The 25860-nt window shown below is 42.3% G+C and overlaps 1 protein-coding gene across 28 annotated transcripts in view; it reads right to left on the bottom strand.

Annotated features, from left to right (window-relative positions):
- The window catches only part of ANK2 (ankyrin 2), a 273471-nt gene that overhangs the window by 171858 nt on the left and 75753 nt on the right, over window positions 1-25860 (bottom strand). For 11 of the 28 annotated variants that reach the window (XM_086890711.1, XM_086890721.1, XM_086890700.1 and 8 more), the window contains exon 1: window positions 8490-8664. The exons of 16 other annotated variants lie outside the window; for them this stretch is intronic. In XM_086890711.1, the coding sequence (XP_086746837.1) occupies window positions 8490-8570 (81 nt within the window). In that variant the 5' untranslated portion in view covers window positions 8571-8664. Of the gene's footprint in view, window positions 1-8489; window positions 8759-25860 lie in introns of those variants that run through there. One more of the 28 variants, XM_086890720.1, reaches the window with a different exon arrangement.

The following is a 25860-nucleotide window of genomic DNA, read 5'->3' as shown; positions in this document are numbered from 1 at the left end:
CAGAAATGCTGTATTAGTACAGAAAAATAGTACAGTCCAGACTGTATTATTTCTGTTCAGAGGTAATACCTGGTCTCTACAATGATTTCTAGGAAAGGCACAGTGTATATCACTGTCCTAATTGCTGTCAGCCACATTTCAAATGGGCCACATTCTTAAGCTCCTTCTGCAAAGGAGCAATCTTGAATCTTAAAGTGTACATTAGTGCATAATGAGTTCCTGGCAGCTGTTTTCCAACTGAAAGCCATCGCCTGCTGCTTCTGTTGGGAATGTGGCTGTGAAAAAAGCAGTTCTGCTGACGAGCAGGGGGGAGAGGGGCGTGTAGGAATACACAGCATCACGAATAATTAACCACGAGCCCTCACACGCTTAGACCTCCAAACACAACTGCAGAGACTGCAAGCTCTGCAAGGGTCGTGGATTCCTTGAGAAACACCTCCTGCACTACTACAAGAGATTAATTAAAAATGAATGCAACATCAAAAGCCTGGCTTATCTTTCGGGTGGGGAACACAAGGTACAGGAAGGAATATTCACATTTTTCCTCTCCAACTCTGAAGGCAACTGTTACCAAGCAAAATAACTTTACGCTTGACCCATTTAACTTGTATTTCACACCAAATAAGAGGCTAACCGCAGAACCGAGGGCTGAGTGGGAGGCTGTGATCTCTAACCAGGGTAGTGACCTTTAGACAAGGCACAGAACATGTTTCCATCTTTGTCTATCCCTTGTTTTCATGAGTGCTGCAGTCATCGTTCTTTCTTCAGCCTGGGCAAAGCAGTTAAAGCGCAAATGGAAATGCCAGCTCATAAAGCGCCTTTCTTCGGTGTTTCAAAGCTAATGAGCATGAATCACAGATTGATTGGAAAATCTGTGCCCATTCCAGAGCTTCTGTTTCTGATATTCACCCCGCTCTGCTCTGTCAGAGGTGCACAGCAACAAGAGCCCAGCTCCTCGGCGGATGGCAGCTGGCAGGGCCCCGCTGGCTGTACCAAACCCACGCTGACATCCAGCGCAGACTGGAGCCCGCTGTGCTCCGTTGCCACGCTCCCGAAAAAAACACAAACAGGCTGGGACACGGCACCAGACCACACACCCAAGTGTGCACACACACGTCCCAGGGCCTCCTTCTCCTGGTGTTTATGCCCATTCTTTCACTTTCTGATTAGATCATACCCATGTCCCCACCAGCACAGTCAGATGAGGTTTCTAATGGCTCACACCATGAATAAGTGCCACTGTTTCTTGACATTTGTACGTTGACATCTGCTCTTCTATACTGAAAGCTGCCAGATCTATTAGACATTTACAATGTCCTAAAAAGGAGGACTAGCAGAGTCTTTTGATCACAGGAAAGCAGCGCAATTTTTGATACAGACAGACAAACAAGGTTTAGAATTGTTATCCTATAGAAGGGTGTAAATTGTTCATCAACACCAGTTCCCACTTTCATTTGTGTATCCAAAGCTATCACCCATGTTCTTTGCTGCTTCCACTATGCTGACACTACTTCAAACTCTGCCTTATGAAGGAACCCTAGGAGCGGAGCAATTAGCAGATTTAATTGATCATGAAGGTGCACTGTTGCAGGAATTTGTGCATTCCTGGTGACAGCTGAAATCCATACGCTCTGCTTGCTGCGATTCCGTACTGCAGTGTAACATAAATGCACGGCACCAAGCCTGAATGAAACAAATAAAAGCAACCAACTCCTTCTGAACCACTCAGCTTGTGGCAGAAACCTATACACTGTTTAACCTAGAAAATCACTTCCAGCTGCAATTACTGCCATTTACTCTATCCTTTCCTTCTAAGCTGATCCTATTCCCCAGAGAGCACTTCATTCATGGGCTAAATTGGTGTGTGTGTGTGTGTGTGTGTGTGTGAGCTAAACCCAGAGAAAACAGAAGTAGGTTACAAATTGTGTACCTGCTTGTAACCCAAGAGCAGACAGATGGAAGGAACCATGGAAGTGGTGAGAACATGAGTTGGTGTCTACCTGTGTTCTCCCTAAATTTCTGCACGCCCAAGGAACATTTTTATTTCAAGAAGGCTTGGAGAGGATGAACCAATTCCCAAACTGGCTTGGAATGCACAAAAGGATACACTGACTTTTTGTGTAAATAGTAAAGATGTAATACTTTATTTTCCATCCTCCAAACTCATATTTAAAATACAGAAAGATTAATTTGACAATCAATTACATGTCCTTTCAACTATGATTTTTCTTTTGACGCAAAGTAATTCACTATCTCTCTCACACAATTTTAGAAACCGGTCCGAAGGAACCTTAAACATCGGCCCATCTCCACCTACTTCTAAAATATTTTTTCCACTTATATACAATGAAATGAAGTGGAAATAAATGAGAAAATGAAAAGCTAATAGGATCCCATTGAATGAATAACAGCACTGCAAATTTCTACTGAAAACAGAAATACTGGATTATTCCTACACAGTGGAAGCATAATGACAGGAAGTTCAAACTTTCAGCTCAGCAATTTCTGTCACCAAGACAAAAGAAGCCTACTTAATCAGCTAGTAAAGATTTTGAAATAATTAATTCCTGAAAATAAATGAGAATGGAAAGGCCTCTGGCCATCTTAGTATTTTTTTTGGCCTCCCTCTGTTCCTTGCATTTCAGAGCTCCGGGGCTCCCAGTGTCTAACCTAAATATCTACGTGCTGCATATGTCAGTCTCAATTTGCAGAATGAAAAAACATCCCTAGCCAGAGATGTCATCAAAAGCATCAACACAGCATGCCCCGCGCAGACGGGGACAGAGCACCACAAAAACAGCACAGCTCTGATAGGGGCAGGCAGGTAAGAGAGGTGGATGCCATGAGGATAGGGAGGCAAAAGGAGCACGTGGTTGCCTCCAGCATGGTTCCCATGTCCCCAGAGAGGCAGGACAAGCGGCTTGAAGCCCAGCTCAGCCTCTGTCACCGCAGGAACGCGCGACAACGCTGCGAGATGCGCCAGCACGATACAATATGTGCGGTACTTGATGGCCCCAGGCACCCTGCAGGGAAAAAGGGAGGCTGCCTAGGGAAGAAGGGACTTGGCTTCTCTGACTCGGTTGATGTTTGCCAAACACTGGTGAAAATGAGCAAGGACTGTGAATGCTAAATCGGGAGCCCGGAACACGCGGCAGGCGGGTGCAGGCTCAACCAGCCACACCATCGTGCCCTGTAACAGTCACCACTGATCCAGATCATTTCCCCCTTGTTATCTTCACAGTATTTAATCTGTGAAATGCAGCGCTGGCACAAATCTGCTAATACACTGAAATAACTCCATTGCTTTGCAGGTTCCTATTACTGTGTTATCAAAACAAGAACAGTTCTAAAACAAGATATAGATATATTACCTTTAAAGGCCACAATTAACAAATTTAACCTTCCTAGTAGTTGTGTTAGACCTAAGACTTGCTCGTTGCATCGATACAATAGAGCACAGTAATGGCTGGAGTGACCCTGTTACACAGGTCTGTGGTCCCAGAACACAGAGACCTAGAAAAGCCAGGCCCAGCCGTGGGGCCCAGATCATCTAATAAGACTTTGCGTCTTACACGCTTCATGGTGCTAAAAAAACAACCACAAAACGCTCTAGTTGAGATGCTTAGCTCTAGCACACATCATTATTTTCCCTGTCTTGTTGCTCTAAGTAAATGGAAATGATTTCTCCAGAGTGTCACTCACCACGGAGCTGTCGTGACGGAAGCACGGAGCGTTTGCTGATGCAACCGGGGACACAGAGGCGAGACGTTCTGTCCCACAGTGGGAGAAATACACAGCGCTTTTGAGTTGTTACCATCACACATAGTAACTAAAGCTAAATGCAGCCAAGCATCTGCAGCTACAATTGTAGTTTTACACCTGGCACAAAATGTGCTGGAAGACTAGTGATAGGAATAAAAGAAAAAGGGAACAAGCAAATCCTGATTTCAATAATGCAAGAATAGCAGAGGAGTTGCATCAGATTAATGATAGTGCAAACCATGTGAAAGCGCAGGGCAGACATCCAGGAATACAACTGATTTGACCCTTAACACTCTTAACAAACCTCTCCATGACTTAAAAACAGGTTTATTCTTTTTCTCTAGGTAACCTCTTCCTTACAGAGCAAATTCTAGAACTATTTATCTAACTGTTTACTTTCATGTAAATTGGATTATAGCTCTTCTGAAAGCAAAGCAGTTCCAGTTCTCTCTCACTGGTTCAGCTGAAAGAACAAGAGCCTTCCAGCAGCTATGTTACCAGTAAAATTAGCAATACTGAATATCAGTGAGCTGGGTTAACTTGAAATTACCTCTTTTCCTTTGTGATAAAGTCTTTCTGATATCTACTGCTGAAAGAAAGAAAGAAAAGCCTGTGGTTTTTCTCATTAGCTCCTTTCTGCCTGTTCAATTTCCTGCTTATTGACTGAAGAGAAACCTTCTTTCTTCTAAAGCTAGAGGACGCCATCCCTCTCGGGTGGCACCCTCAGGTATCATTCTGGTGGGATCACCAAACAGCACAGCCAAGAGCAGCGTGGCCACAGCCATTTGTCTGTCACCAGCAATAACAGCAGTGTGGGGCAAAGAGCAGCAGCTAGAGAAAGCACAGTGGGACTTGGCAAGCGTGGAATGAGGGCAATTCAGGGAAACGCCACCAGAGGAATGGAACTGCTGTTTTATCAGTCCCCAGATCAATTTCAGGAAAGATGGTCACTGGTTCAAACCCCCCCTTCTTTTGATGGCATTGGATTTTCCACTAAATTTGGTAGTTGCAAGAGTGAAATAAGTAGGTAAACAAGCATTTAAAAATACTTAAATAGCCACATTTACCACCAATTAAAATGCTGTATAGTATTATTATGACACTGTAAATGACGCAGAAGAAAGCACAGAAACGTGGGAGCAAGAAGAACCTCCTCGAAGGAGTTGAATCCAGTCCAGTGATACGTTAGATAAATCACATCTCATACATAATTAAGTTTCTCTTGGCTTTTTATCTGATTATACCTATTAGAAGGCTGCAGAGGAGCCTCATTTCCTTTTCCCCTCAGGTTGCCTTTGCTTGAGCGCACTAAAGCCAAGATCCTCCGGATTTTGCATAGGACAGGCTCACTCTTCTGGCAACCCCTCTCTGCATGTTTTGTGTACTCTGGGGTTCTTGTTCTTGAACATAAGTGACCAAGGTGACATTTGTATTCCAAAACAGGTCTCAGTTACCTTATGCATGGGATAAAAAGTCTTAAGTAATTGAAATTAATTTAAAGGATTAGCTTGTACACTCTAACAATTCCATTAGCAAGCACACAGCTTCCACTGGAAGTACTTCACTAATGCAGCCAATTTTACTCAAAACAGGAGGTTATGCTTAGGTTAGAAAAGGAAGCCTCATTCCTCTTCTTTTAAATCAACATTACAACTTCCTCCAAGTCTTTTCCACTATGGGTTTAATTCCAAGATTTTAACTTCTCTTAAAGAACGAGCAATATAAGTAACAAGACTGGAGCTCTGCAATAAGCCCAAATGGATTATTTCTGCATTGATCCACCAACAGCGTGGGTTATGAAGAACCTGTAAAGTTTAGGAAGAACTTGTGGCTCCTAGAAGCCCCTTGGCCATCAATGCCTTAAGTACTAGATATAGGAACATGCTTAATTTTCCACATGATGATCAACAGTAGTTGATTTTCAACAGAAACACTCGAATTAAAAAAAAATATCCTTGAAAGGAATTCTAGGAATTTAGTACTTGAGCCCTTTGCAACAGACTTGACTAAAGACAGAAGGAAAACACTAATATATTGCAAATTACACATCACTCACTGCATTTCTCCTTCAACACCCATCCCCATCGAGTTACACCAACAGCAGAACGAATTCTGTCCACGACTGCATCCTGTGTTCTTCAATACTAGAACTGAGCGAACACGGACTTCCTTCCCAGGAACACAAATTTGATCATATCCCAGTTATCACAGGGACAAAATACCACAGGAAAACTGGACACAACCCTACCACTGGATCAACAAACCTATTAAGGCAGCCCACTGACTGACAAGAACACACAACGCCACAACCACCACCACAAGGATTAAAATTGGCTTTCTGTACGTAGCAATTTTCCCCATTCTACAATAATTCAATTTTTTCCCATCCTGCATTAGGACAAACACAAAGCCCTGGTTTTTCTTTTAAAGCGTGCAGCTGATGATTTTTTTTTTTTAAAAAAAAAGGTACTGCTGAAAATTAGAGAAAGTCCTACTCAGCTTGGTGGCTAGGACACCCTCCTGGAATACAGAAGATCCAGCTGAACGCTGTATCCGAGAAGAGCCGCTCTCTGTCTCTCCCAATACATACATCAAACTCATCTAGCTCAATTAATATTTAATTATCCACACAAAAGGGATCAACTTCCGCAGAACAGATAGAGGGCATATTGGCTGGTGCAATGCAGCTTTGTTCAGCAAAAGTAGTTCAGGACCTGAAAACAGGCTACATTACTTGGGATTTTGGAGCTCTTGCACATGGCACTGTTGTCTCTCTTCCCAAAATAAATTGTGCCTACCTAGTCAAAACACAGAGGAATTCGACCTGGAATTCTTGTACTCTTGGCTATTCCAGGGTGTATCTCCCTCATCAAGAAAGTTAGCAATTTTGAGGTTTTCAGAAAATAATTTGTAGAATTCTTCAAGAAGTAGCAAAGGCAGGACCTGTATTTCCTTACGAAGTCACCTAAAGGTGAAGATTGGTGAGAGCTTACCTAAAACCATACCTGAGCCAGCAACATCTAGTGCATCCAAACTCAGGGACTAACAATATTTTCACTTCATATTTGTCAAGAGAAAATGCCCCATTAATATTTTCTAGTTGTAAAAGACTGATAGTTGTAAAAGAAGATACGCAAGCATTTATTATGCTTTTGAAAAGTGAAGATGAATCAGCTGTTGGAAGACTCTGAAGACTCAATATAAGAGGTGCTTTCCAAGCATTCATTTGGCAGTTCTCGCAACCTTGAAAGGCTGTGGTCTACTTTACTTGGAAAACAATAGGGAAATAAAGAAAGCAGAAATACAGAGATGAAAAAAGAACCAATCCAAACACCCACTTTGACTCCTTAGACCTTCAAAACCTCTCCCCTAGTATGATATTGTTTCCAAATAACATAACAGTCCAATTAAAATGTTTGCTATGCACTTGATTTTTTTATTTTTGCTTCTTTTTATGGATTTCCATACCCCAACAAATAAACTTTTTGAATTCAGAGCTGAGACAAATCAGATATCATCTTTCCTACTAGGCTCTGCTTAAATGTAAGGCCGAGATGCTATATAAAATCCCCCACTGTGTGGAGATCCAGGCAATATTCCAAGCACAATGGGGTGGAGTGAGGGTGTTTTTGTTCAAATTCTCATTTAGGCTGGATTCTCTCATTCCCTCGTGGTTATAGGTACAGAATCTTCCCTCTGTGATAAAAAGGGGCCTAAAAGTGTCACCTATTGCAAAAAGAGCTCATCCTCGCCGGGTCCAAGCCCATGCAGAAGTCCCTGAACACGTGTCTGCGTGTTATTACAATCTGTAACAATTCGTCTCGCCCGTGTACAGGTGTTGGTTAAAATGCAAATTCTATGCAAAAATGAAGGGCTGAAGAATTCATCAGCGTATGCTGCGTACGGTTTAAATAATTCTTCTTCACCCTGTAAGCAGTCCGCCACATTTCAGTGGGGTAACTCAGGTTATAGCAATTGACATAAAAGAAGGGGAGGGGAAAATAAGTGCAAACCCACTTATGTCATAATTATGCAGCACCACAGGCATCTCTCCTCCTAAAGGGGAGAGAAAGGCCAAACAGAAATAAATAGCTGCCCGCAATTAAAGCCATTAAAAAGAGATTACCTCAAGCAGGGGGGCTGAAGCAGCGGGCAGGGCAGGCTATACCTTGAAAATCGACCATTTGTGACAGAAAGACTGGACACAGAGAAAGTGCCCTGGGAGCTGGGTGTGGCTGGACAAATTCACGTTTTCCCCCAGTTATTTGTCATTAGCATCACCCAATTACCACGGATCGCACAATAGCCAGCGACGGATCTCTCTATGACTCTTTAAAATATGACCTTAAGAAACATCTCCAGAAAAATAAACCAAAGGTTTATAAACCTCCATCTCTGTAGCTTGAAGGAAAAGGGATGTGTGGCAGCAAATGAGCCGATACCATCTTCTGTCAAAACAAACCACCAGCTCTCTTAAGGGCAGCCGAGGGAAACCTGCTCTGAGCAACATCCACTGCCAAATGACACCAACTTCAAGGCAACAAAAAAAACACAGAAAACCGCCTCTGCTCAGCCATCCGGCTCGGTTATCATAGAAACAGATGGGGAGAGACCCCCTGCTGGCGGGGGCAGGGCAGGAGCATCCCCCGCGGGCTCCGCCACCCCAAGCACCGCTCCCCGCCCGGCTCGGCTGCTGCTCCCGCTCCCGGTCCCGCTCCCGGTCCCACCTTCTTGGGTCTCTTCCTCCGCTGGCTGCCGCCGTTGCACTTCTCGCCGCCGTCGCTCTTCTGGGCCGCCTCCTCGTTCATCCTAGCGAGCGGCAGTGCCGGCTCCGAGCCGTGCCATGCAGGCTCCGCGCCCAGCCCCAGCCGAGGGTGGCACCGCCGGGGCAGGGCCGGGGGCGGGCACAGCGACAGCGACAGCGGCGGCGGGGCGGGGACGGGCGGGGACGGCGCGCCCGGGCAGGAGGTGATGCTCCGGGGGAAGAAATGCTGCTGGAATCACGGAGTGGTTGGGGCTGGAAGACTCTTAAAGCTCATCTCCGAGTAGTTCCAGCCCCCTGCCATGGGCAGGGACACGCTCCGCTAGGTGAGGTTGCTCCGAGCAGCCTGTCCCGTCCAGCCTGGCCTCAAGGGATGGGGCAGCTCTGCGGTACGAGATGCTGCTCTCACACCTTGCTTGTGCCCAAACTCACTCACGTGAGCGAGGTATTCGGCCACGGCTGTAACGTGCAAGAGATGATGCACTGTCACTACCAAAGCAGACAATGGCAGCATGATTGGCACAGCACAAGGCGTTAGTTTGTACTGCTGAAAGAAATCACCTCCTCCTTAGGTTGGAAGAACAACACAGCAACATTCACATGTAAATGTATTCTTCTATTTCTTCTGATGAACACTTTAAAAAGAAAAAAAATTACGCTGTTCCAATTCCAACTGAAAAAAAAAAAAAAAAACCCAGCCAAGTAAAGTTGCCCTCCTTGTCAAACAGCAGCGAAGGCTTGGGAACAAAAGAAAAAAACTCCCTTTAACTGCTTACTCAGCAGAGGAGAGGCTGGAGAAAGTGGAAAGGACCCAGTGAGGCATGAACTCACTCTCCCACAATCGTGCTGCCTGCCAACACAACGAACATCTGCAGCAGAACAACAATGTGAGCAGTGTAACAATCTCAACATCTTTTTTCTTCCTGACTTTAAGAGCCACTTCTTTGTTACTGCGAGCAGTAGTAAATTCTAGACTAAAATGAGAAAACTCATGTAGAAGTAAGGGTGGCTACAGATCTTGAAGGAGGCGGGTGCTATACAACACTGCATCTGTTATGCCATAATTAGAGCTGCAATCACAGTCACAGCAAGGATTTTGGGGAAGACACACAACAGTCATTTGTTATCAGCGTCAGACATCCACGGAATTCATTTGGGAAACCTGTGGAGATGCAGCTATTCTTTTAATTTACAATCACAGATGCTGGTTTTAAAAAGACAGGTCATCCTCCAGCTCTCATTTTAGAAATTTTTTAATTTTGCACGAATTCATCGCCCTGCCCAGCCCTTTCTCACACCAAACTAAGACATTTACAATCTTTGTGAGACATCTGAAACACTAATTTGTCTGACAACAAAACACTAAATTGTTTTGTCCCTCCATATTAACACCTAAGAGTTTCTGGGATTCTACTGTACTTTTGCATTAAAATTACCAGCCAATTGTTTATTCCCAATAAGTATTCTTGGGTTAAGCACATAGTTGAGGTATGTGGGGATTATGTACTGTGTGTTTTCTTCTTACCATGTTTCCTGCACTATTAAAGAAATTAAATCACTGATATTTCTGTGTAAAAATGAAGTAAACTTCAATCACACATGATGGTTCTCATAACTAACAATCATGTGTGATGGTTCTGAAAACCTGAAGATCCTGTGATATTGCAGCGATGTCAAGAGGATGAAGAATAAATTATCTCACTCCGTCAAATCCATCACTGGTCCCTCTATCCCTAGAGATCCCTAGAGATGAGATGATGAGGTGTTTTTATTATATTTTTAATTCTATATTTACTTTTAGTCTTTAAGCTGAAAAAACCAAGGAAACAGGTTTGCTGGAGACTTCCATGATAGCCAGGAAATGAGCAGATTTTCCAGAGAGACTTAAATGATGGAAGGTTTGATGACTGCTGAAAGCAAGAATTCTCTGGGAGTCACTGTGAGTAGGAAAAGGGCAGCACCCCAGAGAGGCAGCCAGGGCTAAGGGCAGGCTGGAAGGTGTGAGGGAGGAGTGAGACAGAAACACACAGTTGGAGCATTTCCAATTTCCATCCACATTTCTCACCTCACTTTCCCCTTTTTCTCCTTCAGTGCCTGGGATTTGCACTGTCACACAACTCCCCTGCGAATCAAGGGTACAGTGTAACAGTGACTGCAAACAAAGTACTGCAAAAGCCTGTTGTCACAAGTATTCCAGTACAAAACCACCCCAAATTCACAGGTACAAGTTTGCTGAAGGATGATAACCTCATTATCCTGAACTGCTCTTAGCTCCTCTCCCCAAATCCTGGGCATTCACCTTTGGCAGTGCAGCTTTACGTGCAGGCAAAGAAAACAAACGCTCTCGCTCTGTTAACAACACATCAGTACTCTTCATTTCCCATGATCCCAAAATCCAGCATGAAACCAAACAAACCTAGCCAGCCAGGGAATCACAGCTGGTGTCAACTGACAACAGATCTAATAACAGCACACAATTAGCCCTAAGAACCACACAAGCTGCCTCAGAATTTCCCAAGCAGCCAAGGAAGGCCTAAATAGTCAGAAATGCTGGAGGCATTCATACTCATTTAAAGCAGTTAGGGAAAAAGAACATTATAGCATGGGTATTCCATTTCCTTCACAAAAAATATTAGCTGAAAGAAAAAAATAATATGTTGACATGAACTTACTTTCTGTGTTATTCTCTGTGTTGGAAGTTTTAACTTGCTTGAAACAGGGCTGCAGTCACATACCTGATCAGCCCTGGGCAGTTTACAAAGGGGATATCAGATCTCCAAAGCCCATTTCTGAACCTGCAGAACCAGGAGCAATGGCTGGTGATTTATGATGGACAATTCCCATGAATGAGGGTTTAGGTGAGCAGGTGGATTAGTGTGTGGAGACTTCCCACGGATATATCCCATGGGTTATGTTGTTTACAGGCTGTATTCATTACACCTAAGTCCAGCTGCTTAGCTCACCTTAATCCACCCCACATGTGAGACCCAGCCTCATGTCAGGTTAACAACCTCCCTTCAGACAGCTTTGATCAAGAGCATTTCACCCTGGTTTAAATTTACTTTACCAAGCTGAAAAGCAATGATGCACAAGTGTGAAGCAGCTCCTGAAAGTCCTTCAGCAGCGTGCTGGTCATTCTCTCTGAAGCACTGCCAGAAGCTTCCTGCAGTACATCAGCATTCAGGGCAGAGGTACTGCAGGAATCCCTTAAACTTTCCAAGTGTGGTCCGTCAGAGGGGCTTCCTTGCTGAGTTTTGCTGGAGTGTTTTCCAGACCCAGTACGCTCATTCCCAAATTGATTCCTATTGTCATGTAAACCCAAGGCAAAGGAGAGTGTCCTTGTTCCAGCTGTAGGTAGATGGCTCCAGCCTGCACCAAGTAGTGTGGTGGTGCAGCTGGGTCACCGCTGCTGTGCAAGACAGCAGGCTTATCACTGCTTCAGGCATGTCTACACCATCAGTCTGACACAGGACTTCCCAGAGTCATTCCTTAGATCAGCATTCTAGGCGGCTTCAGCAATTAAAACTTTCATCCTACAAGACCAGCCCCATTCCCTCTGAAATTAACAGCAGCAGATCCATTAAGATGTTTATTGTAACCGTCAGAATTTACACAGTGAAAATTACAACTTTATATTCTACTCAAACTACTTCTTCTTTCTACATCCTGACCTTACTTCATATTCTGCACCTGCATTATGTAAATATTAAAAAAAAAAAAAAATAAAAAAATTGAAACAATGTTGCCAGCAAGTCAGAACACTCCCACATTCACATTTTGGAAACTGAAGACCAGGGGTATCTTATCAGTGTGTCAAATACAAATGGTAGAGAGGGAAGACCAAGACAGGCTCATCTCAGTGGTACCCAGCAACAGGCACAAACTGAAATGCAAATAAATAAACACTTTAAAAGTAAAGAAACATATTACCTAGCTAGACTATGAATTCTTAATTCTTAGAGATACTAAACACTTTACGAGGCACAGTCCTGAGCAACATGCCCTGGCTGACCCTGAGCCAAGACAAGGATTGGACTATGATCTCCAGAGACCCATCTCCAATCGGCCTTGGTCCTAAAAGCAAACCCTCTGCATTTGTCACATAACAGTGGTTGTTAAAAGCATTGAAATACTCTGCTATTCCAGCTGAGTAATTGCAAATACTGTCATTGTTAAAACGGTGACACCTATATTCTCTCAGTCGCTTCAATGCTTATGATAAAACCTCCTCTAAATACCACGTGTGCTAAGTGCTCTGTGTCTACTCAGCAGTGCACCACAGATAATCATGTGGGATTTTATCGACCCACCACTACAGGAGTTTCTGCTGCTTACCTTGAGCTGAACCTCAGCTTCCATCTGGCCCTCTCTGATAAGAGAGCAACAACAGAGCAAAGCATCAGAGGGTGAAAAAGCTGCCTATGGTTTACAACTGAGTCATTAAACCCAGCTGTAATAGCAAAGAGATAAATTATGCATTTAATTTTATTTAAAAATCTGAACAATTATTTTTGTGATGATGAAGTAAAATAACACTTATCACTCAAATAAGCATTCTTACATGCTGTTACGTAAGTGCTCCCTATTTATTTCCCCCTCAATGTATAAAGGACAGACACAAATTACTAATGAGCAGGTTCCTCCAACTGCATATCACAGCTTTCCATTAAAAATCACAGAATTCTCACAGACCATCTCGTTCCAAACGCCCTGTCTTGGGCAGAGACACCTTCCACTAGATCAGGTTGCTCCAAGCTCCATCCAACCTGGCCCTGGACATTTGCAGAGCAACTACAGCTTCTCTTGGCAACCTCCTGAGCCAGAGCCTCACCATCCTCAGATGGAACAATTTCTTACTAATACCCAATCTAACCCTGCACACTGTCAGGTTGAAGTCATTTTCCCTTATCCTTGTAGAAAAACTGTTTAAGAAGTACTGGAATGCTACAGAGTTTGACTCTAAAAGTGATCTTTCTTTAATCTGGATTTCTGTTACACAGCCACTATTAACTTGGTATTTAATCATCTCAGGAAAACAGGACAGCCAAAAAATAGGCAGCCAGTTTCCAGGAAGCACATCTGATATGCCCTGCCATTGTTTCAACAAATCACATTTGAAAATAAAAACCAGTAAAAACACATTAAATGAGGTATGCCAGCTCCATTTTACTCCTTATTTCTGAGGAAAACTCTTCAGTTCAGCACCTGTGCCTTGGACAGCAGGAGGAGCTGAGCCTCTCTTCCTGTGCCAGGTTGGAGAGGGTCTCTGGGGACGGACCCTCGACACCTGCACAGCACAAACACCTCACATCACTGGTTTCCACACAGCACAAAGAGAGCAAATATTTCTGTGGCAAATACACTTGGGTGACTCACTTCCTCGGAGGAGTATCTGTTGCTGGTAGCAACCTCAAAACAAAGAGGATGTCTCTGCATCCTTGTGTAAAGAACAATAGGTAGTAGTACCCTGTCATCATCAGTCACATACGACACAGTTGACAATGTACAGTGATACCGAAAGTGAGGATTACACAAAAGGTTCTTCATTCAGAGGTAAATATTTCCAAATCATGAAAATTTAAAATCTGAGTTGGATACTGTTAACAACTTGTATACAACTTGTGTTTAAAATACATATATTTAATCCACTTGGCTGTATTCCATGTTACTTCTGTCCTCTAGAAAAGCATCATTCCATGAAAGTAGCAAGGAAGTATCAATATTTAACATGTTTTAGCAGGATTCTCAACAGCCTTTAAACACTGATGAGTCAAGTCAGCAGTGCCATATGCTGGAAGGAATCAGAGGCTACCTATCCAAATAGCCAATAAAAAATTAAGTAATGCAGAATGCAAATTTGACATTCTTTCCTTTCTAGAAAGAGTATCCTCTATTTTTTTTTCTCATTATTGAAGCCAAGCCACTACACTAACTAGACGCAGGGAGTAGATGTCAAAACATTAACTTTAAAACAACGGGTTATTTTAATGAAACACTGGCTTTCTCCCTCAATAATAATACCTGTGAGTTTCTGGGATTCTACTTTACTTCTGCATCAAAACTATCAGCCAAGTTCTGCAGAGACAGGGTTGCCTGCCTAGCTCCAAGTGCTCCACAAAACACGTACACAGCAACCAGTGCTACACAAACCAGTCAAAATGTAGATTTAAAACGTGCTGGACCAGGGAGAAGAAATCCCTGCCCTCAGTTGTGGCGTGCTGTAGATCAAACAAATTAAAATCCGTGAACCGAACGCACCATTTTCTGCCCAGTGGGAGCTGCAAATTGATCCTTTGCATTACCCATCCATCTGGGAGTCAGGATTGCGGGGATGTGACCTCACGTAACACCTCTGTTGAGAAGACATCCAACTTGAGCAGGAGAAAAGGCTCTTAAGTCCCCTGCAATTATCATGCTGGTCACATGCTCCATGGCGATTGCTATAGTAACCAGACACTTGCCATGGAGACTTTCTAGCCCAAAGCATTCTTCTCTTATGCCTTCAATTATTTTTCTTCTGATAACTGCTAATTTACGTTTTATTTTGGAGTAAAGGAATTGACATTTTTTTCTTGTGTTCATCTAGCAAAGACTAGCAGAAATTAGTTATAATAGAAAGGAAAATTGCAATAGAGCTTTGTGCCATGGGTTAATAAAATACAGTATTTGTATAATTTAGCATACACAAACTACAAGAGAAATGTGTCACGGTTTCAGCAGAATGTAACAAAATTAAGAACCTTTTTTTTCCCCCCACAAATGCTCAGATGAGCATTTAAGGCTGCCATTACTATAGGCTGTTAGTCATGATTGCTGTACAGAACCTTCTCTCACTAGGTACCATTTTCCTTTTCCTGTAAAATATTCTGAATCAAATTTCCATCTCTTGAATTTAAGGTTTTTGATACTGTCTCAAGAGGAAATTGAAATGCTCATCTGAAAGAGTTTAGCTATTTACATGCACATGTTTTGGATCAAAAAACACTAAGAGGGTAGCAGGCTTGCCAACACTGCTGGCAAGGAGAACCAGCAGGACTGAATCCGAATGGTACTGGTGGCACAGGATGGGCCAGAAATTACTTGGAGATTGAAAAAGTGGAGATGGACACAAGAGTCAGTGCTTCCTAAAGCTAATATTTTCCAAAACCAGGGAGGAAAATGTCAAGAGGATCAGATGGTTGTCTACTGTTCCAGAAGCAAGGAAAACTAATTGTCAAAGGTACCATGGTAACTTTAGTTCATCCTGTATTGATGCTTTATATACTCTAATCATATCATTTCAGATCTTTTACTTCACCAGAGCCACCTGGCTCTCAGGGCCGAGATGGCCACACTGAGGGATCCACAGGAGATTCAGAGCAAGGGCATCTGGTGTCTGATTTGCAGGCAGATTCAAAGAAATTGGAATACATAGTGTAGGACAAGGAACGAGGTACTGCTTTCACAGCCAGAGCAACCCATCAGCACAGCAGATAACAGCACCCATGCTGCTCCATCTGTCCCCTCCTCATGCTTCATACCAGACAGGTGCTTAAAAACAAGCTGTTCACACAAAGTTTCTCATTTTGTGGATGCTCCTCATTCACCTTGGGATCTTTTCCTTCAAGGGTTAAAAAGTCTTAGGCACAACTACAGTCAAAAGGACAGTTTCTACCTAGGAACAATGAGAAGAATTACACTAACTTGGAAAAAAAAAAAAAAAAAATCCTATTTTCCTCTACTAAGGATCCAAACACTTGAAACTTCTGAGTATCTATCTCCCTGTCTTTCAGCACTGCATCCACTGAACAGGAATAATTGTGTCTCTTCACTCAACAGAAACATAATGAAGTTGAATTAATTATTTTCCACACACCGGACAGCGCTTTGATGAGCATGATAGATGAGCCCCGAGGGACTAATAATTCTGTCTTCAAAGGGATGTTTAAACAACATGTTCTAAATAAGGCCTGGGGCCACAAATCGAGCAACGAGTGGGCAACAAGCTATGGAATAGCTGTTCATTAAATGTGTATCATTAGTTTGCTCATTGAATGCAGCAGGAGCTGGTGGAAAAAGTATTAGGGGCATGTGTAATTGAAGCCTGTATGGTGATGTTGGGACACGACTGGGTCAAACAGAGGTTGCATAAGCCTCTCCTAACTCTGCCCTCTCCATGAATTCCTTCCAGTGCAGCTCTGAAGTGTGTGTGTGTGTACATGTGTATACATACAGTGAGTAAGGACTCCAGTATGAGATAGGATGAGAGTGAGATTTCCTGATTTGATAGCCCCTGCCATTTCAGCGATCTCATCTCTTCGGTATCAAATGTCAAATCCATCATTAGAGAATTGTTCAAAACAGGAAAATGCTTGCAAGAACTACTTCAGAAGCAAAAGGAAAGGTTAATTAACTGAAAATACATATTCCACAGGCAAAACAAATCACAAGCCCTTCTAATCCACCACTGACACCAGCTCCTTTGGGTGTTAGCAAAGATCACCAGAGCCAATCCCTGACACTCCAGGAGAGGCTCTGAAGCTGTCATGTCCAACTGCTCCGTACACCAACTCCATCAGGGATATAACCAAATGCATCTCACTCCAAACTGATTTTGAGAAGGCCAGAGAGGAGGATGAGCACAAAACTCAGCAGCAGTTTGAGTCCACCCACAAGACAAAGAAATGATTCACACAGTGGCCACTTACAGCACAGAGCTCTGCACAGCAGTGGGGACCTTCTGCTAAGTCACAACCTCCTTGAAGATTTTACTGCTCTTCACGAGGTTTTAATTTCTATCATTATTGCCATTACATGACAGATTCCTTCAAGCTGTTCCACAAGCCTGTTTCCTCAGCCCCAAGGAGTAATCACAAAGTACTGCGACCTTGAATGATACCTGCCCCCTTAAAAGCTTCAGATTCTATGCTTCACTATACTGCTGTCTCCTGTACCCCATTTTTTCCTGCCACAATGTTCCATTTTCAAGTGTCATAGTCAATTATCTGGGACAGTTTTTTGCCTTGAGTGAAAAAACACTTCCTGCAACTTCCAGAGAAAAACTATGTGTCTATATATTTAGCAACAAAAACTGGAGTACCGTTTATCAAAGAATTTGTTCTTCCCTTACTGTAGAAGAACACTTGGGCTCGACAAGCTTGACATTCTTCTACTGAAAACCCATCTTGTTAGAAAATATTCTCTCTGGAACAGCACCAATATGTACTTAATGAAATACACATTTGAGAAATAGGAAGTGAAAAATATTTTTTAAATAACCACTTTCACAATATTAGAAATAAATAGGAGTTATAAGATGGATTCTTTGTGTTCAGACAAGACCAAATGGTACAGGAGAAACTGAGTTTCAGCTGACCCTTCTGCTGTGTCCTCAGCCAAATACTATGTTGGGTGATCTTTTAATTCAGTGAAGCATTTAATCACATCTAAGTGCTTTTCTCTATCACGACGATCTTAAAATGCATGCTGGAGGGGGTAATTATAAAATAACCTCCCACAGCAGCCTCGAAGTTCACCTGTCCTGCAAATTACAGTGTAAAACAATGGCACATAATTTCTCTGTAGTTTTTTACCTTGATTGAATCATCTTTAAACCATAAATGTTTTTAGGTCAGAATTCTTAGACAGCATGAAACAAATGCTGTTCCTGCTTTCCAAGTTGCACTGGACAGCCAGAACTTACTCAAGACATATAACAATTTACAAGTAAATTGTACTTAATAATCAAACCAATGATGAATCCTAAATAAAAACATCAGCTTAACGTCAGAGCATGCTGCCCAATAGTGAGCTCCATTTTGGAAACACACTGGAGAGACCATCTCTTATGGCTGACACCTCTTCCAACAAAAATTATTCCATGTACCAGCCTGGCTCTCTCAGATTCACCTTAAGAAGGTGACACTGCTCTTACCATGTGGCAATTAGCACTCCCACGGTGAGTAACAGGATGAATCATTCTAACAAAAGCAAAAACCCCCAATTTTTTCAAGGGAAATGGCTTGCACTGTCTATTCTTCTGCTTTTCACACACCGTACTGCGAACAGCCCTGGCACATTAGATCTCAGAATCCCACTGATGTTTATAGAACCCTAAGCCAAAGTGCATAAAGCCATGAATGCCTTTCTTTTTAACTCCCTGTCTCAATAGGAAACTCTGACAGTGAAGAGCAAGGACAGTCTAGACGATTGTTTACTCCAGATCCAAGCCTGGGGGTGGTGTGGGACCCCCTGGCTTTGGGAGACATCAGTGTCTGGAGCCACCACCCACATCAACCAGAGATGATTTTTCACATGATCTTCCCCAATAAATGCTCTTCCCAAAAGCTGTGTTGGTGTCATTGCTGCCCACACAAGTACTTGAGATGACCTAACTCACTCTATCTGATCATTTCAGCTACTGGGAGAAATATTCTCCCTCTTGTGTAAAGTACGAAGGGGGATCAGAGGGAAGAGAGAGACACCTCTGCTGTGCACAAGGAGCTCACTTCAGAAAATAGTAATCATTTTAAGAAGAATACAAATACAATGCTGGAGAAAAGTTCATCTGGAAGATGAAGGTCGTCTAGAAGATGTGTTCAGGATGTAGGATAAATTTGCCCATAAGGATAAAGCTCACAATTGATGTTGTTTGAGACACCTGCTCTGGGAAATGGAGGAACAGAGTACAAACCTGAGCTGGTTCTCAGACAGCAGGATTGAAAAGAGTTCCAGAAGTTACTGGCTGTGTGAGGAAAACCTTTTCACTCCACAGCAGCAGCAACAAAATAGACTTGGGGAGAAAAAAAATGCTATCCAAGTATATTCTTCCAAACACACCTTTGCTTTGCTGAGCCCACCCTTCATCCAAAACGAGTTCATTTTCCCACAAAAGCATTTTTCTGCTGACATCTACATTACTCCAAGAGCAGGGAAGGTGACCTCACCTCTTCTATTTGTGTTCATCATATTCCCACTTTTTTCTTTACTTCCAAACCATTTGCTAAACTTACTGCAATATAACTAGATTTCAAATAAAGGAAAAAACCCCCATATTTTTGGGTAACATATACTATTTATGACCAAAAATATTTTGGTAATTGATCCATGTCTCTGTCAATTAAAAAAACCTCTAAAACATCTCTATCTTGTGAACTACTGTCAAATTTTCTTTAAACATGACTTTGGGATAGTAACCATCTTGCTGTATTTCTGGTGGCATTGGAGAGGAGTGAAAAGACCAACTTGAAAAGTCACTAGAAATGAAATCTGGGAAGGAACAAGACCATCTGAAGAGCCACATGGCACAGGGGCAGCTCTGCTGAAGACACAACGACCTGTGTTACACTTGACCTTGAGACAAGAGAGTGGAAGATTCTGGGGTCAGTCCAAGCACAACAGGAATTTTTCTACTAGTGCAAAGAAACAAACAAAAGAGAGAGGAAAGCAAATAAACCCAAAGACAGTTCTACCCTCATCCATAATTGATAAGACACCATGAAGTCGGTGCAGTAAATGAACTGAACCCAACTTCAAAGTGAATCCAAAAAACTCTGAAAAAAGATCTTGTATCAATAAACTCTGGGTTATGAACACAGTTTCCAGATCAGCAATTAACACATGCAATTACCTGGGAAAAAGCCTGAAGTGTTTGAGTCCAATAAAGGGAGAACACAACAGGTAGCAAATAGATTTGGATTACAATATTACAGGGTAGCTCTCATTGAAATAAGTAGTATACATGTAGTATATGTTTTGCTGTGTTTTTATAACAGAGATATACTAATAATGTCTTCTTTCCCTTCTGCACTAAAGTCAGGATTCTTCCTTAGCACAGAGAGAATACAGAGTGGCTTTAGCATTTCTCTCCCAGAAAACCAGCTACAACAGCAAAGACCATCTTGCAACCCAGTCTGACTGAAAACATCAGAGTTAATAGAACACTTAGGAAACTGGTTATTTTTAACTCTCTGTAACTGCAATTGCAAATTTTCATTCTGGAAACACAGGCAAGCCTTCCACATGCGGAATAATCAGAAAAGATAAACAAAACATTTTATGTAAAATAAATGGATGCCTTATCTTGCAAAGACTTGAAAATATTTCCTGTTGCCAGCAAAAATACTCATAAAATTTGGAATGTGTAACAACAGCTGGGAACAGTTAGCTACAGGAGAACCAGTCTGGTTTGCAGTCATTCTGGAAATCAACGCACTGAGTGGCAGCCATAGGCTTTCATTTCCTTTGTCATAAGCCTTTCATAGAGAGAAAATTCAGCAGTATTTTTCCCTGCCATACTTTGAAACCTACTATGAATTTCATAAGCTCATATTTGAAGGGTCTAAAGCAGACTAGAAAGCACAATAGTCAAAACAACCTGGAAACCACCGTGCAAGGGATGAAAAGGATCCTTAGTCATGTGGGAGCACAAAAACCACCAGGCAGCACCAGGCTTGGCCCACGGTCACAGCGCTGACTTTTTACTGACCTGTTTCTTGATTCTAGCAGAGAGAACCAGTTTATTCATCTGCTGGGTGAGTTTCTTCCTGCAGCAGATGTACATCTTACCTCACAGGGCTTTCTCAAGCTTTGTTTCCACAAACACATTCTTGATCTTTACTGCACAGGATGAGAATCCAAATCTGGTACAAGACCAGGACTTTCAATTCCACATAAACAAGTACACAGCAAATAAACCTCATCGGTTGTCAAAGGATAGATTTGCTTCCTACCACAGAAGACAAGCTTTGTTCAGATGTGTGTTCCCACAACTGTTTTCAGATTCTAAGTGGAGAGGTAGAGAGCTGTATCTGAAACATGAAGAAACTAAAAAGGCTAATGTCAAATATGCAGACTTTGTTCCAGCAGAAAAGCTTTCATTAATTTCTCACTTGATAATGAGTTTTTGTTCCTTCCCTGCAGTATTTGTAATGTTAGAAAAACACTCTGTGTTTTGATAACATTTGAGAAACACAATAAGTCAATTTTGTAACTCTTTCTAGTTTTCAGTTTTAATGGAAATATTTGCACTGCTGATATTGGCATGAAACCTAGGGAACATCTCTGACTAGAATAAAAGCTATGGTGAACAGCAACTGGTAAACACCATTTCTCAGTGTAGAATTTGGCTCATTTTACTTTTAAAGCATAAAACAAGCTTGGGTTTTAACACATTACTCCAGCTGCACATTGCCATCAACAAGCAAAACCCAATAATCTCACACAGGGCTTCTAATACAGACATAAAAGTGCTCACTTTACCAAGTGTTTATAAAGTTCAACAAAATTAAACAATGCCTTGGTGGAAACTTTTATTTCCTCTTTTTCAACAATCCCTACAGCTTTGTGTAGTCTGTTGAATCAAGCACAGATGAAGGCAAATACTGCACTTTTATATTGTTGTCTATGTTTTCATAAGTTATATGACTTAATTAAAGTGAAGTCAAGGGCTGGTGTTCAACACAAGAGGAAAATTAAACTTCAAGTCTTTTCATTAAGGAGAAGGATCCTAAATACAGATAAAAGTGTTACCATTACATGTTTTTATCTCATGCTAATACTCAGAGCTTAACCACATCAAAGACTGAGATATAACCGCTGTTATTAGAGGCCTGGAATGACTTCACAGAGAAAACACTGACAGGTCAGTTCTCCCATGTCCAGCTCTATATTCTAACAGGATCTCTTCCCTCCAGAGCTGCTTTCTGCTGTTGCTCTCTCCAATCAATTGTGCTTCAGAATATAAATGAGATCTCTCTCCCTGCCCACAGCTGCATAGGTCGAGCTGATCATCAAATCAGTGTTTTAAGGAAGAACGGATCCAGGGATTTCAACCTTCAGGAAAGGGGGGAACTCCTGACAGACAATCCACTTGCAGCACTCCTCGCTCCATTGAAGGCAGACCAAATGCCGTGGTTCATTCTGACAGGCAGAGACTCACAAGGGCCAGCCTAGAACTGGTCTTGTTCTCCAGCAGATTCCCATGAGCACCATACATTTTGAAAACGTTGACTCCAGACAAGTCAAGCCAAACAAATTCTTTCAGAGCAAGGGCCATAGAGGCAGGTCTCAGGGCTTCTGCAGGGACACAGGACAAAGTTTAAGCCTCTCAAGATGGAAAATTGCCTTGATATTTCCTTCCCACCATATAGTATCCTGTTTCTCTATAGTAGTATAGTTGTCTGCTGCAGTTCCTCCTTTGGTTTGTAATTTCAAGTGTTTTGACTTTTATCTAGCTCCTCCTGTCCTACATATAATTTTTTCTGTCCTATTTTTTCCCCTACGAATTCTTCCCTTCTTTACCTCGTTCCATTCTCTTGTGTTTTCCATTCACAATTCCCCTTTTAGCTAAACTGCAGACAAATATATATATATATATATATGTGTGTGTGGGTATATATATATGTGTGTATGTTTATGAATAATAACACACTCTGAGTGTTTACCAACCCTCCTGCAATTTGTTTTTTCTAGGCCTTCTGTTGCCCTGTGTATGAATCATCCATTTAGGCAGCAAATTCTTCAAGAAAAGGACCTCTTGTTGTTCTAAATCCATACAGTGCCTAGTACATACGGCCCCATTCTTAATTATTTTAATAATTGCACCAGTGCTGTTGGTTTCCTGACTTCTAGAATGCTGGATGCTTGCTTTGTGTGCCTGCACTTCTCTTACAAACCCTTAAGAGAACAACTACAGCACAAACAGCACGTGTGACACAGCAAAGCTTTGTGCTCGACGTGGAAACTCTGAGAGGAGCACGGCACCGGCTGAAACAGGTCCTGCCCACTCTCCCTGCACAGAGCATCATCCTCAGCTCCCAGCAGAGAGCCTGATGTACCCTCTTTTTCCAGATGAAATGCACAATTCCTGTGAACATCCGCACCGATTTCACATGCACTCTGTAAGGAAAACCCAGCCCTTTCCACACGAGCATGACCTACTGAAATCCAGCCCTGGCGGAGGGGCAGCAGTAAGAGGAAGGAATGGCATGTTCCCACTCCCAGACACTGTAGGACACTCTGAGCTCTGCCTTCCCTAACAAAAGCTTCTTTTCATTAAAGGGTGGAAAAAAAATCCCCTTTTATTCTCTAGCCTTTGAAGGGCTTACATCATCGCTTCTTCAATTTCAGGATTTTAGTGAAAACAAGCTTTCTGCAGGGCTGGTCAAATGACTGTTAACTAAGAATTCCTGGGAGTGTTTAAGCTACACTCTCCATTAATTTATCATTAGGGTACCTTCTAATAATGACTCATCTAATGAAGAAACAAAACCACAGCAAAAACCCTCCCCTCTCCTACAATATTAGTTACAATGAACCTGGACATCTCTCCACCAAAAAAATTCACTTTTTTTCCCATCCCCCAATTAGCCCCAAGGCTTCCAAGGGAAAATGCCATGAGCTTTACATATTGTAAACAAAATATTTTAACACTGGCTTTTCACCACACACATAAAAAGAAAATTTCATCATCAAGGTTGTGTCCTACAGCTGCCTTGAATGGGATGACAGGAATTATTTATGAATAGGAATAAAATTAATAAGGGAAAAGGAAGTTGCACCAGACTCATATGGTTTTTTCCCCTCGCATTTAAATATTAAAAAATAGCTTATTTTTTCCCCAAAGACGCTTCCATCCATGTGCCTGTGATTCAATCCTTTTCGAGAACCCCATGTAACCCAAAGTAAAAAAGCTTCCAGAACGTGAGCACACATTTAACCTTCAGCAGGGAAATCCTGCACTGAAGGCTGAGGGAAGCTCCAAATTAGGGAAAATTTGTGTTTTATTAGGAACAATTAAGCTGTGCTAGCGATTTTCAACAGAAGGCTCTAAATGTGATTCTTCCCACCTCTGAGCCCTTCCGCTTATGTTTTACTATTTCTACAGAAGAGGCTGCTTGAAAGAGCTAAGTGCACCCAACAGCACCGAGTCAAGGCAAAGTCATTACTTCAACTACTTTCCCCATCACCAGTCAAAGAAAATCCACTTGGGCTCAAAGCGATTTTTCATACCTCAAACAACACAGGGCATTTACAGGTCTAACAGCAATAGTTTTAAATTTCAGGCTAGATGCCGTGCTTTTAGTTATGGTTATCCTGAAACCCGAGAGGCAATTACACCAATCTCTCCCCAAGTCTGGGCAGCAGTTCCATCTGTCACCTGCAAATGAACTTCATGCAAGGCTCTGCTCCCACGAGCTGTTTGCCTACAGTCAGTCTTTGTCCTGACCTGTGCATTCATCAGAACGGCCTGCAAGCCATTCCTGACCAAAAGTTGCAATGCACTCAGCTGCAATTTGCTATAGAGCTTCCAATAGAACCCACCATAAATCCTGGGCCACTTCTTTAGACTAAACAAGCGTCAGTTCTTTTGGGTGACACAACAGCCTGGCTCAGAGCAAAGCCAGAGAGCTGGCACAGAAAGGGCTCACCACAGGGATAGCACCACAAGGCACAGGGCTGCTCACAGCTCTCTCCTGTTCAGCTCAGAACTCCAGCACCACACAGACTTGACTGACCACTGACAGGTCAGACAGGTGTGTCTTGGAAAGGTGGCCATCCCCAACAGGCAAAAAGAGCCACACAAATTAAAACTGTGTCTGAAAAGGCTAAGTCAGAGATGCATCTGCATCCCCTGTTTTGAGAATATGTACCAGTAAGCAATGACAGAATGTCACTGGCATGACATAGCAGAGTGCATCGATCACAAGATGTGAAATACTTTATCAGTTAGGTAATTGTTTAACGTACACTCAGTAATACATATCAGCTAACTTTAGCCTACAGAGACAGATACTATTTAAATAAAAAAAAAAGGCAAATCAACTTCCACAGTCACAGATTCAGACACTCATCATGTATTTTGTCTGTGAAATTAAATTACAGTAAGAATAGTTATCCGAGGTGAACAGTAAAGCAAAGGATTTCTTACAGTTTGTTTGCTTATTGTCACACCCCACCAGTGCTCACAATCCAAATCCTTCAGTGCTAAACTAGTAAAGGAGACTGAACATAAAACAGACCCAAAGGAATCTACAGCTGGAAACAAGCCTTGGCTCAAAACTGAAAGGGACTTACTTCATCTTATCACCTGGAATGAAAAACTGAAATATCCAGCCAAGGAGTAAGACAAACGCAACCTGATTATTCACATGCTCCTCTCTGCAAATGTGTCTGACCCTGCCCTTCCAGCACTCCCTGACTTCACACAGATGCTTTCTTTCCCCCTGCACCAGACTACTTCACACACAGAGAATATGAATCCTTAAGGATTCAATAAAAGATACCCTTTGGATCAGAAAATTGAGGTTGACTTCCCAATGCGTCACAGGTAGACAGTGGTACTTATGAATTCAGAT

Source organism: Cyanistes caeruleus, chromosome 5 (genome assembly GCF_971803275.1).
Source record: "Cyanistes caeruleus chromosome 5, bCyaCae1.hap1.1, whole genome shotgun sequence".
Classification (NCBI taxonomy): Eukaryota; Metazoa; Chordata; class Aves; order Passeriformes; family Paridae; genus Cyanistes; species Cyanistes caeruleus.
This window is presented reverse-complemented; position numbering and strand designations above follow the sequence as displayed.